The sequence below is a fragment of the Lissotriton vulgaris genome, chromosome 9 (assembly GCF_964263255.1).
Source record: "Lissotriton vulgaris chromosome 9, aLisVul1.2, whole genome shotgun sequence".
Lineage (NCBI taxonomy): Eukaryota > Metazoa > Chordata > Amphibia > Caudata > Salamandridae > Lissotriton > Lissotriton vulgaris.
Window position 1 is genome coordinate 21,981,747 of NC_141697.1, and position 14,679 is coordinate 21,996,425.

The 14,679-nt window shown below is 47.4% G+C and overlaps 1 protein-coding gene across 1 annotated transcript in view; it reads left to right on the forward strand.

Annotated features, from left to right (window-relative positions):
• Nucleotides 1–14,679, forward strand: part of BAZ1A (bromodomain adjacent to zinc finger domain 1A) — a 510,573-nt gene that overhangs the window by 110,612 nt on the left and 385,282 nt on the right. The window contains exon 9 of the mRNA XM_086936946.1: nt 8,105–8,200. Coding sequence (XP_086793072.1) covers nt 8,105–8,200 — 96 coding nt within the window. The remainder of the gene's footprint in view (nt 1–8,104; nt 8,201–14,679) is intronic.

Below are 14,679 nucleotides of genomic sequence, written 5' to 3' on the forward strand. Positions count from 1 at the left end.
GAACACAGGAGTGTTTGGAACCAAAATACTCCTCTCAATCAATCCACACTGATGCCAGTCAGATGTATTGTACCATGTACTCGGACACCTCAGATGTGCCCCCTGAAAACCTACCAACCCTGTTGTGGTCTCTGACCGGCTGTCGGCAGCCAGCCACCACCAGACATATTTCTGGATCCCTGGGTAGAGAGCCCATGCTCTCTTGGACCAGAAACAATACTCATCCTGGGCAGAGGTGTTGCATCTCCTCTCCCAAGATAGGTCAGTGTTCGAAGGAGTAAGCTTCAAAGGCTCGCCGCCTTTGTAATCTGATCCCCGCCTCTGCTGCCAGCAAAGCAGATGGAAACCCACGGTTAACACCCCCACTTTGGATGGGAAAACCGATGGGTAAACCTAGAATAGATGTGCCCACCTCTGCCATTCCCCCTCCCCCCAACATAGATGTGCCCATCTCTGGAGGGGGCGACTAGGTGAAGCACATCTTTTAGTCCCTGCCATCTTGATGGAGGGGAGACCCCTCTAATCAGGGCTAAGTCTATGCCCTTCCCACAGGAGTGTGGCTTAATAGAGGGTGTAGTCACCCCAGGTAAGGTACGCATTGTCCATACCTGCTACTCCCCGAAACTGCCCCTCGATCTAGTATTTAGGTGGCTCCTCCAGACCTAGAAACTAGATCTGCGATGACCTAAGAAGAAAGACATCCTGGAAGAGCACTGAAGGCGATGACTGCCTTGGCCCCAGCCCTACTGGCCTGTCTCCAGCTTCTGCAAACCTGCGACCTCAGGAAATTCTGGGGGGACAGCTGCTTTCGAAAAGACTCAAATCTCCCGCGGACAGTAGACCTCTCCAGAAGAAATCTACTCCAAGGACCATAGATACGGTCGATCCACATCTCCTGCCCACTCTGCACCTTACGCCTACAGCCTCAGAGTGGCTCGCCTGTGCAGTGAAGTCTCACCAGCGATCCTGACTTTGTGTCCAGCATTGACTGACCTCTCCTGATCTCCAAGGTGGCGCCTACAGCGTGAATTAAGTCTCCCTGGACCGTGACTGGCTCCAGTAAGAAGAGACTGGCGCCAAAAAGCACCCCTGCACCTGAAGTCCTTTGGCCTTGGTGAGCTGAACCACCTGTGCCCCTACGACCTCCTACATCTCTATTTGCCTCTGCTGTCATTGGTCTTCCTCCTGCAACCTCCGGTGCCATGCCTGCAGCTTGTTTTCTAAAAGAAGAATCGCCATTCAAAAGCATTAGGCGCCACGCACTGAAATTGCACTCTGCAACAGTCGGTCCCTGTGCCGCTGATGGCATATGTTGGTTCCTGCTTTGTGTCCCCTCCCCCTTAAAAGCCTTGGGCCGAAGTCTGATTTTGCACCCGGCCTCCCCTGTGCCACCGGCGGTACAACTTTGGGACTCACCTGACACTTTCTGACTTTTGGTTCCGAAGACTAGAATTGTAAGTGGGTTACTTACCTGTTTAACCACAATATTATTTTCCTCATAGGAGAACATTAAACTGTTCGAAAATATTCGAAGTGTCGATTTTTAAAAGTGAAAAGTATTTTTATTTAGAAACATACCTACCATATTGCGATCTTGGTCCTAAAATACAAATTATATTTTTCTAAAATTGGTGGGGGTCTTCTTTTTGAGTTGTGCAGTATAATTAGCTGGAACATCGCAGGGCTTTGATCAAAAAGGGAGGATCAAAGTTGGTTAAAGTTTGTTAAATATAATGATATTATAGCCCTCCACAAGACATGGGAGAAGGAGAGCAGTTTCTGGTTAGACTGATTTAAATCTTATTGTTCGCCTGCTCGTTCAACGTCGGCAGGTAGAGCTAAGGGTGGTTTAATGCTCCTCCTCTCCCTAAACTTAAAAGGGTCTGTAAAGCTGCTGGAGGTAATTTCTCATAATTGTTTGATAGCTGAACTAATTACCCCCAACTACTCTAAAATATTGCTAATCAATTTCTGTAATTCTGGGGATAGTGAATTCAGCAATGAGCATCTTTATTTGAAATGTTTTTTAGAAACATATAGCTTACAGCAAACCACTTTTCTTTATACCATATTTATGGGCGATTTTAATGTGCATCTGTGTGATCTTATTTGTCGAATTGACGATGCCTTTGGACCGGACTATTCGTCGCTACCCCACTTTGAACACACATCTAAGGGGAGGCTCTGGAGGATCTCCTCTTAGGGGCCGAGCTCTATGAACCAGGCTTTCATGACTTTAGTGAGAGGCTAGCAACTTTTAAGGCGAGGGATAGGGAGACCGTTATTGACTACATATTTGTATCCCCCTCTTTGTTAGGGAATGAATGCGAGGCTCTCTCCCTTTAGCGACCACAACCCCGTTATCCTTGAGTTAGATAAAGGTATGGACCTTCTGTGCGCCCCACGCGAGGACAGGGGCCTAACTCCGTGATAACCAGAGACCAAGGGAGGAGGCTAAAATGGTCCAAGGTAGTCCACGATTTTTTTCTTTGCTAATTTATGTATGAAGGTTAAAAACGACATTGCAAAGTGCGTTGATTATTCTACCCTAAAGGATATAGTCCTTAAAGCCTTTGAAGCTATTTGTGGTCAGGTTGCAACAGACTTAACCATTATAAGGAAGCCCAGGCCTAACCCAGGGGAAAGGTGGTTCGACTCTTAAATGCTCTAGGGCTCACCAAAATTTAATAAAAGCACTGCAAAATAAACCTAGAGACAGGGAACAGTTAGTCTCAGAAAAGAATACAAAATTGCAGTCTTTACCCGCAAAAACGAGATTTAATCAGAGGCGTGGAACGCCTTAATGTCCGTAGAAATATTCAAGGACAGCTCAAAGTTTTGGGCTATTGTTAATAGTCCTCTTTTTTTCGGGGCAGGAGAATGGAAGCCAGGAAAATAACATCCCAGAGACCAGTGGCTTTCTCATTTCAGGGCATCAATGGGTCAAACGAGCTACATGATTCTTTTTTAGATTTAGACACTGGTCATGATTTACCCCTGTTGGTCTTTAAAGAGGAAGACGTTGAGAGGGCAATAATAGATTCATCTAGTAGCAAGGCACCTGGCCCTGATGGTGTCCCTGTCGACTTCTAAAAGGGTGACTCTAAATTCTGGGCTACAATTTTAACTAATGTTTTTTTAATTCCACGGTTGTCCAGGGGTTCCCTGCTTGATGGTCCCAGTCCATTATTATTCCAGTTTTTAAAAAGGGGCAGAGAGGGGATCGTAGGTGCTATAGGCCCATTTCACTGATAGACTATGCTGTTAAAATCTTAGGTAAGGTGATTCTGGTCAGTTACTGATTGGGTAAATGAAAATGGGGTTTTATCTAATCTTCAGTATGGTTTTAGACCAGGCAGAAGTACTATGGACCAGTGCCTTAATCTGTATTTACTGATAAACAAATATACTGTAGCTTCCAAAGGCTCCATATATATGGGCTTTATGGATTTATTGTCAGCTTTCGACCTCGTGAACAGATAAAGGCTATGGTTCATTTTACTTGGTATAGGGATTGATCCCAGTCAGGTTTATTTTTTAGCTGACCTACATCGGGATCTTTTTGCGACTGGGTTACACAGGAGGGCAAATGCACACAACACTTTAAGTCTGGTAGAGGTGTTTGCCAAGGCTGTATATTAGCCCCTTTACTTTATACGCTATATATTAATGCCCTAGATAAAACTCTAGATAAGGCTAGTCTGGACATCCCGCGTGTAGGAAATAGGACCATTCCTGTCCTCCTATACGCGAAAGATGCCGTGTTACTAGCATGAACCCCGCTAGGTCTTCAGAGACTCTTAGATGCATTTGGGACCTTCATGAATTCCTTGGATTTGTTGGTAAATATTTCTAAATCCAATGTTTTGACTATGGGTCAACGAAAGAATAAAGTTAAAACCTTTTACTGTAATGGGGCTGAGGTGACCGGAGTGATAGTTTTTACCTACTCGGGGGTTCTATTTGATGATGGATGCTCTTGGGTTCCCCAGCTCAAAGCCAAAAAGAATGCAGTAGTGAGATCGAAGTCAGCACTACTTAGTTTTGCACGGCGACTGGGAGCCAGGCCTTGTGAGGCAATTCTCGCGTTTTATAGGTCGAAATGTTACCTATCGCCACATACGGTGCAGCTATTTGGGGGCACAAACAAGTGGTAGGGGTCCAGATGGCAGAAAATAAAATTTTCCGCTCCCTCTTGTCCGTCCCCCAATCTACCCCAACTTTCGCTATCCACCAGGAACTGGGGATGGGATATGTGACTGAGTTGGTGAGCCTGGCCCCCCTGGTTTGTTGGATAAAAACCTGGCAAACCCAGAACGAATGTTGAACCACCAGATTTTAAGGGATTGTTGTTTTACATCAAGCCAGTAACATTCAGTGGCTGTCATATGTTAAGGATATGTTCACTAAACTTGGGCGACCAGACATTTTTTTTTTTTTGTTTACATTTTTTGAAAACCTTTATTGTGCAAGAAAAACCATACAAATACGGGCCTACAACCAATCAGGCCGGCCACAACACATTACGGGCGCACAGAATAGGATAGAATTTCCCCAGCAGTTCTTCAGCATTCCATAAGCAATCAGTTTACATTAAAAGTCTCAAGTTAACCGCTAGGAGCAGGATAAGAGAAGGTTAATTTTATATTATAATAGGAAGTATAGCAGGAACATTGCAGCTATTAGTTTCCGAATTCCCATGACGGGCAGTTTGTGAAGCAGCAATACAAGGAACGGTGAGAATCAGAAATAGTGGCAACAATTAACGAAGGCAACGCATAGGTCCCACGCCGCCAATCAGTTCCCACCACTGCCCACCCGACACCACTTGAATATGTGCTAGTACCTATCAAAGAAGTCAGAATTACAACACAAAGATAGCCATCCGCTATACCAACCCAAAGAAGGGGAAAAGGAAAGGAAGGGTAAAAGAAGGAATGTGAAAAACAATAAAGAAAGAACGCAGCGTCGCAGTATGCGCCCCACGGCGGATAAGGCACTCAATAAGAGACCCGCAGCCGGGATCAAGGCAAGGAGGATGTGTAAGTGTGCTGTCATTATCATTAACGCAAAGAACACATGTCCTACACTGTCAAAAAACACCCCATGGGGCCTGCGTGCGGACATAGCGTCCCGAGAAAGGGATACAGAAGAGCCATAGAACTAAGAAAAAGAAAAAACAAACAATATACAGACCCCATGCCACCCACACCACCCTGCACCCCTGCAGAAGGCTACGGCCTACCCCCCCAGCAGCGTGCCTGTCGCCCTAAATAGAACCCGAAATGTAGAAGAATCAGAAAGTAAGAAGGAACAATACAGACAAAAAATAGGAAGGAAAAGGGGAAGAGAGAACCAGTGGGAGAGGAGATATGCAATCAGAACCGTCAGCTCCCACCCCCACCTGAACACAATTAGAACCCACGGCGAGATGAAATCAACACAAACTCAAACATCAGGAACATGAAGAAGAATCGGTCATACTGTTACAGCTGCGAGCAGTCCACATATCCACGTATTCAATTAGCAGTCCGCCGAGGCGAGTCCATCTCATCCCTGCCCTCTCCTGACCAGTACTTTAGGCACGGAGTGTGCATAGGATCGGAACAGGGCAGGCCAAGGGTGCAAAGCAGGGGATCCAAGTCTCGAGCAGCAATACAGGTAATGGCGGCCTCGGACCAGACTGGCGAAGAACAACGTCAGGAGCAGCAGGCAGCGTGAGTACAGTCCCGCCGACCAAAGGGGGGAGGTTACCCCCACGGAACAATCACTGGACCCCCTCCAAGCATTTCGAGTCAAAAAATCGCCGGGTACCCCAGCGAGACTGACCTGGACGGACCACGGCGTGTGGCCCTCTCCCACGTCCGCCTCAAGTAAAACCTCCTGGAGACACGGGGCAACAGACATTTGAACTCTCAGACGAACGGCGGTCGCCTTCTCTTCAACAGCCGGGAGAGACCACGCAGCACATTTCCTCGGTCGGGCCGCATACATGGGGGGCGGCTCAACAAGCCCGGCGGACAAGCCACTATCCTGCACAGCTGCAGCAAAAGCCATGGATGCACGCCAGGAACACAAGGCGGCGAAGACATCGCCAATCGTGGGCTCACTCCCACACTCTTCAGCCAACGTGCAGTTCGACAGGCCAGTTTCGCCGCCCCCAACAGGTCTGAGACCCGGGGCGCCGACCGCCATTTTGTCGGCGCAATGAGGCCGCTACTTTCCCCGACCCCGATCCGGGCCGTCAAACAAGGCTCAGCGGGATCTCGCCTGTTCCCGCGAATGGCAATCTTGGTGCAGAAAGATGGGTCGCCAAGACATTGGGGGTAGCCGGCGCCACAGTCTCATGGGCGCCGCCCGCCGATTTCCGGGCGAAGGGCTTCAAGATGGCCGGACAGGAGAACAAAGGAGGGACAAGCCTCCTGTACGGTCAACCCCCGTCCGAGGGAGGCAGCGCCCCGCAGCTGGGTCCCCGGGCCACCAGACCGGGTCCGGTCAGTCGCCACCGGTCCAACCGCACAATGGCCTCTCCAGCCGACCCCTCTCCTCCACCAGGGGTCGGCGTCGATACCCCGCTCCGGCCGACAGTCGCAGGCGAGTCCTCGGCCTGCACGCCACGGAGGCTCCGAAGCAAACAAGGGCACAGCTCAAGATCCGCGGCACCCAGGAGCCCCCGGGACAAATGGTGAGTGCGAGCAGCCTTTCATAGTTCCATATTCCGTCGAATGTGTCTCCTCGGGGCAGGATAAGGTACAGGATTTATGGTTCAGGAAAGAAGGTTGACGGAGCCCAGCTACAACGCGGCCATCACGGTCGCGAGCTTGGCTCCTCCCCCCGACCAGACATTTATAATGCCCCTGAAGGGATCAAGAAAACTGACCTAAAATGGGTAACATCGCAGTTCCTGAATATACTGGGGCTGGAACAGGAGGATGAGGAAATGAAGAAAACCTTTGGTTAGGGCTCTTTATTTAACAACTTCATCGCCATCAATAGAGCCCTACTTAAGAATTGTAAAAAGCCCTTCCACCACTGGCTTCTGACCAGGTTTCGCTTTAACCTGATTCATTTTTCATTGGGTAATTTCTCAGGTCCGTGTAAACCTGAAGACATAGCCCCGTGTAACTGTGATAGTTTATCAAATCAGGACACCATGCACTTAATAATGCTTTGCGATTTTTACTCTATTAGGAAGAAGTTTTTAATTCCGCTCCTGAGAGGAAAGGGCTTCTTACAGGTCAGACCAGCCCTAATGCACCTTCAACTGTTAGATAATACCTGGAACATTTTTAACATCACCAGTTTTCTTGTTGCTGCTGTTCGTCTCAGGAGAAAAAGATTCCTTTTGATGATTGAATCATGAACTTCTTTGAATTTTAACATCATGTAACCGTTTTTATCTGATATATCTCTCTACTTTTAAATTATTTATATATTTGTGTAGAAATTGTTTACATTTATGTATCGCCCATCTGTATTGTGTACCTGTACTTTTATGATTTTAATTATTCGAATAAAGTGGCTTGACTGACTGAGTTGTGCGTCCATTATTGGTCAGTGTCTTACACTCCTCTGTTAGGCCTAAGGCTGCTCGCCCACACGACCACTAATAGAGAACTTTGGGCTTTACGTTGAGCCCTGTATGCTTTTGGGAAACCCCTGGTCTCTGTGCACGGTATGACCACCTGGGGGCATACCATATACAGAGCCAGCTTCCTACAGCAGTCATTAACCTAGATGGGTGTTTAGGTCTGGCAACCATCACCTGACCTTTTATCCTACACAATATTATTGTACAGTTCTTTGCTTCCACACACATGCATATCCATCCAATGCTGCTTACTAGTAATGTGCCACATTAATGGACAACATTCCTTTAAATCCAGACTTTTTGGCATTAGCAATCACTTGTTAGGTTTTTCTTATGCATAAAATTCAGCAACAGCACCAGTTAGCGAAAAGTACTTCAGACCAGAATTGTTGAAGGCCTATAACCTTTTGCCTCTTTATCGCATCCCTCCCCCCGAGAAACGAGGGAATGGATGCAAAAACTTGCTTCTAACAGACAGTTATTTGTTATTAACCTTTAATGTTTTAATTGCAGGAAAGGGAAAAACTTCGTGAAGAGAAGCGAAAACATGCAGAGTATGTGAAGTTATGGAGGAAGCCAAGGGAAGACCTGGAATGCGAGGACCTCAAGGTTTGTGTGCAAGCTTTTATCGGTTGTGGTACATACAGAGCATGTTGTGGAAGTCTCTCACGTTGTGATTCGTTACCTGCGGTCCTTGGACCCCTGGCGGTCTACGAAGCCGACTCAAGGGGTCTGCGACTACCTAAAAAATTAAATATAAACCGATTAATAAAATGTATGTAAATGAAGAAGCGAAATTTAAAGTTGAACATTTTCAAATGTTCTGTAAATAGGACAGAATTTGAAATTGTGGGCTAAAAATTAAGTTTGAATGATTTGTGAGAGCAGTGTAAGTGCATCAAACAGAATACAGTATGGACGATGAGTGGCCTCAATTTAAGTTAGAAACGCTCCAGCATTCCCATTAGAATAGCTTTTTTAAAATATTTGAGTGAAATAAAAAATGTCATTTGTGTATTTGTTTGATGAATGCCGATTTCTGTATTGTTTTGCCATTCAAATCATCGAATGCTTTGGCCGTTGTCCGCAGCTTCCAATAATGACTCCTTGGGGATCCCTATAATATAACCATGGATTAGTAAAGGTCCCTGGGTTCCATTAATGATTAAGTGGCGGTAGTCAAAAGGTTAAGAACCACCTCTCTAGCATTTAATAATTACGTATTTTGTATAGCGCACGACTGCCTGGAGGCATCTCGGCGCTTGTACGAATACCGCTAAGGACCCCTTCCTGGCCTTTCACTGAGAAGTGCCCACTCCTGGGCACCCCTAAGGTGAGGCCAGGCATCCTAGCGTTGTTGGGGCCGGTGTGGAGATTAAGCAAGCTATTGCCCAGAGTTGCAGAGTGGGACCCATGATTAGACTAGGCGCCGAGGATATAATTATCAGGTCCGAGGAAATTCAGCCCAAGACCCGCCGAGGCGAGAATTGAACCCTGGTCCCGGGCCAGACTTCTGCAGCAGGGTCTGCCGCTCTAACCATTGACTTTTTAGGTAAACAAGGGAACCCATTCAGTTAACTGAAGACCGTGGGTGTCAATGAATTAAGGGGAAACAAAGGTCCTTAGTATATCTAGGATCAATATTGGGATAAAACAGGCCACAATGGGAACTATATTTGTCCACTGTCCAGCCGGACAGGGTATTTTATTTTTCAATCAATTGAAAAGACACATAAAGGAATGTTGGTAAGGAACAGTCCTGTACCATACTGAGGACACACAGGGAAGGGAATTTTTCAGGCAAGGGAGAGCATTATTGGCCACTTTTAAGTCAGTGTTAGTTTTAAGTAATGCCAAAAAAGTGCTAGACACAACATTATTCACACATACTAGTCAGGTTGTGAAAACACTTATAAACAAGTCGACGTTTCGATCCCTTATGCTCTAATATGTGGGATCATCATCAGGACTGACAATTGAACATTTGCCTGCCTGGTATAGTCATTTTACAACCGCCCTGATCGGCGAGTTGTGGCCCAGGGATAATATAGGGTGTGAGTTGAGGAATTCTCTGGTATGGCAACCTCCTACTGCAGGGGATCAGGACGAACTTGGCAGAATTCCGGCGGTATCTGAGCGATAACTTATCGACCATTAGAGCCTAGCTTAAGGAGTAAAATTACTTGCAGGTGTGCCAGGGGCTTTGGACCCGTGGGGATCTTAGGAGTACGATGACTGTGGTGTTCCAAGGAACAATGCCCGTTTGTATTCTGCAGGATCGCAGTTACATTGAGCCACACTTCTCCACTAATTTAGGCCTATACAGCTCCGATGGACAGTCCATGGATTCCTGCGCTGCATTGATTGAGGTGATAACTGACTTTCAGGTGCAGTGCGTTTTCTGGCAGGGCTGCTGTTTCACTCTTTGGCAGGCCTTTTATGTACAAACTCCTCTCAAGCCTGTCATTTTAAGAATAGATTTTCTCAAGGTGTAAAGCTGCGATTAATGTTTATTTCTTGATCTCGAATGTCTGGTGTTGCATGGGTCTCTCATAGGGTTGCTGAAAGGCTTCTTATGTTTGTGCATCTGACTATGGCATGGTTGTGGTACTCTAGGGTTCCTACAAAAAGGCAAGCAGCAATAGTCTGGGCTTCAGACTCTGGGCTCAAAATCAGTTATCTTTGACTCACAAGTATCAGTTCTGTGATGACAAGTACACTCTTACACTAACCAAGATTCCAGGACCTGCGAGGGACCACTTGAGGGCCAGGATCCTATCTCCCGGTTAAACAGCAGGGTCCAGGGCCAGTCCAGGGTGAACTGGTCAGCTGGTACTTTGCCAGTGCAGGACGTCTTTAGTTTTTGTGTCCCTGATGCATGACCGATTAGCCAACTAGCCCTTGGAGTCCACTCTCTGGTGATTGGCACAAGTGAGAGCAGTTCCAGCCCTTCTGGTCTCTCCAGCCCTTGGGATGTCGATCCACAAAGTCAACAATTGGAGCAGCCCCCTCAAGTCCTGTCTTTTGTTCAACAGCTGCTGCCTTTCTTTTTAAGGTCACAGGTTCAGCAGGTGCCATCCTGCTTCTGTCCTTTCCGAATCCAGCAGTGATCTAAAAGCCAGGTGTTGCGACTTGTATGTCAATTTTGATTATGTGGGTGGGGAGGACTTTATGCCAGTGGGGTTAAAATTCCCATGTGGCAGTCCCATTTCTTGTGGGCTTGCCACTAAACAATCCCACAGTCTACCTCTGCCCATATCCAATCTGTCAGGACCTTTCTTCCCGGTCACAGAGCCCATGGACACACTCCTTAGGTGTGTCCAGTATAATTAGCCACCTCTTCTGCAAAACTGGAATTGCTGTGAGATTTCCCCCCCTGTGGGGGAGATGCCAGAATATCTACTTGCACAAAGGAGCATGAAGGCTAAGGTATGATTCACATTTGAGTCTCAGAGGTGGTAGCAGCTTTGAATCTGCACCATCTGTGGCCACCACCCTGGGGCCATCCTAACCAGAGGAGGTTACACCTCCTCCCACCAGCAGATCATTTGTTTCCCTTCCTGGGAGTGCTTCACACCTCTTAGCGTGAAGGGAGTAGGCTCCTCATGGGAGAACTGCTGCAGTCAGTGAGAAACGGTTACCAGCTGTTTGGGGAAGGAAGTTGATGGTTTTCTAAAGTCACCTTTGCATTAAAAGTTACTTTCATTCAAACTTCAGCAATAAGGCGAGTGAAATATTTTTGGTGTTGGAGGGCGCTGCAGTGGCGTAGCTGGAGGTGGTGGTTTTGGAGGAACTTGCGCATCCTGTCTGGAATCTGTAAACTCGTAGCATCTCCTGTAAGTCTTGCACTAATTAGGCATATGAATTTGAGATGGACGAGGCGGTGATCTGGGTTGTAAAAGTAATTATGCTGTATATTATAGTGTCCATAATAAGAACCTTCCTTCTCTTCCTCCTGATACTTTACTCTTAGCTTAGATTGGCTATGCGCAGCTCCAAAAGGCCCCATCTCATCTGAATCATCCAGCTCATAAAGTAAACGGTGCAGAGAGAATGGCAACACTTTGCTGGGGGAAGATTCATGAGGTTCCGGAAATATTTGTGTAGGTTTCTTTTGCGTCTACATTTTCGTCAACAGCTCTGAGGGAACATAGCTTGAAGGGTCCTTGTAAGACAGCTTCGGTGATGAGACATCCGGCTCAGACTGCTTCATCGATGGTTCATCTGTTGTCGACTGCTCTGTCGCTGGCTTCGTCAATGAGGGTATTGCAGATTATGCTTTTGACTAAAAGCTTCCGGTGTAGAGTGCGTAGACGAGGAGATGACGGCCAAGAAAATTGGTTGACAACACGGCCTCAGAAGTCTTACTCTGCAATGTTGACTGTGTAGAGACAGTTACTGTGGGGATGGTCTTAGTCATCCACGACTGAGACGTCGACGAGAGGATTTTTGTTGAAGGCACTGAGGCAGTAAGAGTGCTTTGAAGGCTTGAGACCAGGGATTGAAGGTTCTGAAGAGTCCTCATCTGAGGAGACTTTATGCGTTTTCTTCTTTTTTAGGTCTCGCACCTGCCGACGCAGCGCGAAGCGCTGTCGCCAGCGAGACTTTTTGTTGCCGACTTGCCTCGGAAGTGGGACAGGAGATGGGCACGCACAGCTTTTGGCGATTTGAGCAGGTGTACGCGCACGTTCAGCTACGTGGTGTGCACATCTCCTGTCCCCCTTCTGTCCTCACGGCGTTAGATTAACTTTCAGGCTAAAAAACAGTCCCCTTTCCGTCATCACTGTGTTAGATTAACTTTCAGGCTAAAAAACAGTCCCCTTTCCGTCCTCACTGCGTTAGATTAACTTTCAGGCTAAAAAACAGTCCCCTTTCTGTCCTCACGGCGGTAGATTAACTTTCAGGCTAAAAACAGTCCCCTTTCCGTCCTCACGGCGTTAGATTAACTTTCAGGCTAAAAAACAAACACTTGCGTGTTTTGTTAGGTCTCGGCCTATTCCATTCCGCAGGAATGAATAGGACGAGTCTATTGCGGTGAAACTCCGAGTTAAACTAAGCTCTCCAAAAAAGCGGATTTCCACGCGTGCATGTGCTCTCGTGCCAGAGCACGTGTCCGAGCCGCCTGCCTCCAAGAGCTTCACATCCAAGCCATCTGTTACTTCCCCAGCGTGGTGCCGCCAGCAGCTTCACTTCAAGGGGTTCCGCTCCGCCCCCTGCTGCATCAAAGGCTTTTATTTCGCGGACGCTGAGTTTTTTTTTTTTATGCCCCTTCAGGCCACAGACTTGCTCCATTACTTGCGTCCTATTTTTTATGTGATACAAGTCGCATCATAAGTACAAAGTGTGGCGCACAACTTTTATTTTGCGGTTTCCGTCATTGCATCTAAATATATGATACAAGTTTCATGCTTTTGGTGAAATGTATTTCTTTTCCTTTACTGCGCGCAAACACGCAGACCACAGCCTCTCTCTGTCAGCTGCACGTTCGTCTATTCCACCCCCCTTCCCTCTCGTGCACGCTCTTAGCTCTCCAAACCCATTACTCAGGCCACAGACTCCATTACTTGCGTGCTATTCTTTTAGATGATACAAGTAGTCATTGCATCCAAATATGTGATACAAGTCACACGTACAAAGTGTGGCGCACGACTTGTATTTTGCTGTTTCCGTCATTGCATCTAAATGTTCGAGGCATGTGGGCTGCTGAATTCATATCTGTGCATAGATCGCCGCATAGTGTTGGGTCCGGATGATTGCACATTGTTGTCCTGGAAGAGTCTTCGAAGTATCACGAGATAGGTGGCTCCCCCCCTGGACTACAGTTCGCATGCGCATCCTCAGATTGTTTTTTTCCGCCATTGGGTTCGGATGTATATTTGTTAACTCAAGTTCGGAATCGATAGAAAACGTTATATTTGGCCAAAAGGCCTCTAGGTATCGTCGGTATTGTCTTTGCGATCGGTGCCGAGTACTCGTTCCAGCTCGATTCTCGAGCCGAAAGTCAAGAAGCTGCGTGGCTATTCAGCTCCAAAGGCCCAGTCGACGCCAGAGGCCTTATCGACGATTGATAATGGAACGGAGCCCATTCAAGAGATGTCCCAAGTATCCAACTCCAAGTATCCCCACATCGATGTCCACCCGGTGTGCAACAAGTGACTGTCACCGGATCACGATGAAGCCAGCTGTGTGGCTTGTTCTTGGTTCCGGTCCAACAAAACACTTCGCCTTCGACGCGCGGCGCGGAAGGAAGCCCAGCAGACAGCGCCTGACCCGGTGAACATCTTCGATGCTGAGGAAGATGAGGGGGTCGAGCAGGAAGTTTAAGAGAACCAGTCGGATCCTGCGTCAGATTGACTCCAGTTATGACGCAGAGGATGAGGAGATGGTAGAAAATGAAGACGTCGTCGACGAGGTAGGAGACGACGATGAGGCCTTTGGAGCCATAGAAGATAGCTCGAGCAAGGAGCTAGGCCCAACCGTTGGTATGGGGGCCGAGACTGAAACACTATAAGGCTCAGGTCGAGGGATCGCCACATGGCCTTACCCAAGATCAAGCGCATAGTTCTACAGCCTCGCTTCAAGGCCCGGCTACAGACAATTCTAAAAGCCATCGGTTGATCAATCGAAACAAAAAACATTGGTGACCACAAAACCGAAAGCACCGGAAACAAAATCGAAACCGAAAGTACAACTTACTTTGATCGGATCGAAGGCTTCTGAACCATCGGCTCAGACGAAACAAGAGTGCTATCGACCCAGAGATGTCGCTAAAGGGTGTCGAGTCGAAGGCCGGGGCACCGAAGAAAAAGGTCAAGGACATTGACCCAAAGAAGTCGGCGCCGAAGACCGTAGACACGAATAAAGGACTCGAAACACAGGACGTTATCGATCCCAAGCGTCGACTCGACAAAGCGAAAGTCAGCAAAGACCTCGAGCACAAAACAAACAGTGGCTCTAAAGATCCCATCGAGTCGACACGACCATCCGCCTCTTTTTCAAAGCAAGTGTCGGATTCGCTGCAGCGCATTAAGGAAAAAGCTATAGCTGTCGGACCGAACGCCACTCCACCCCCAAAGACAGTCAGTTAG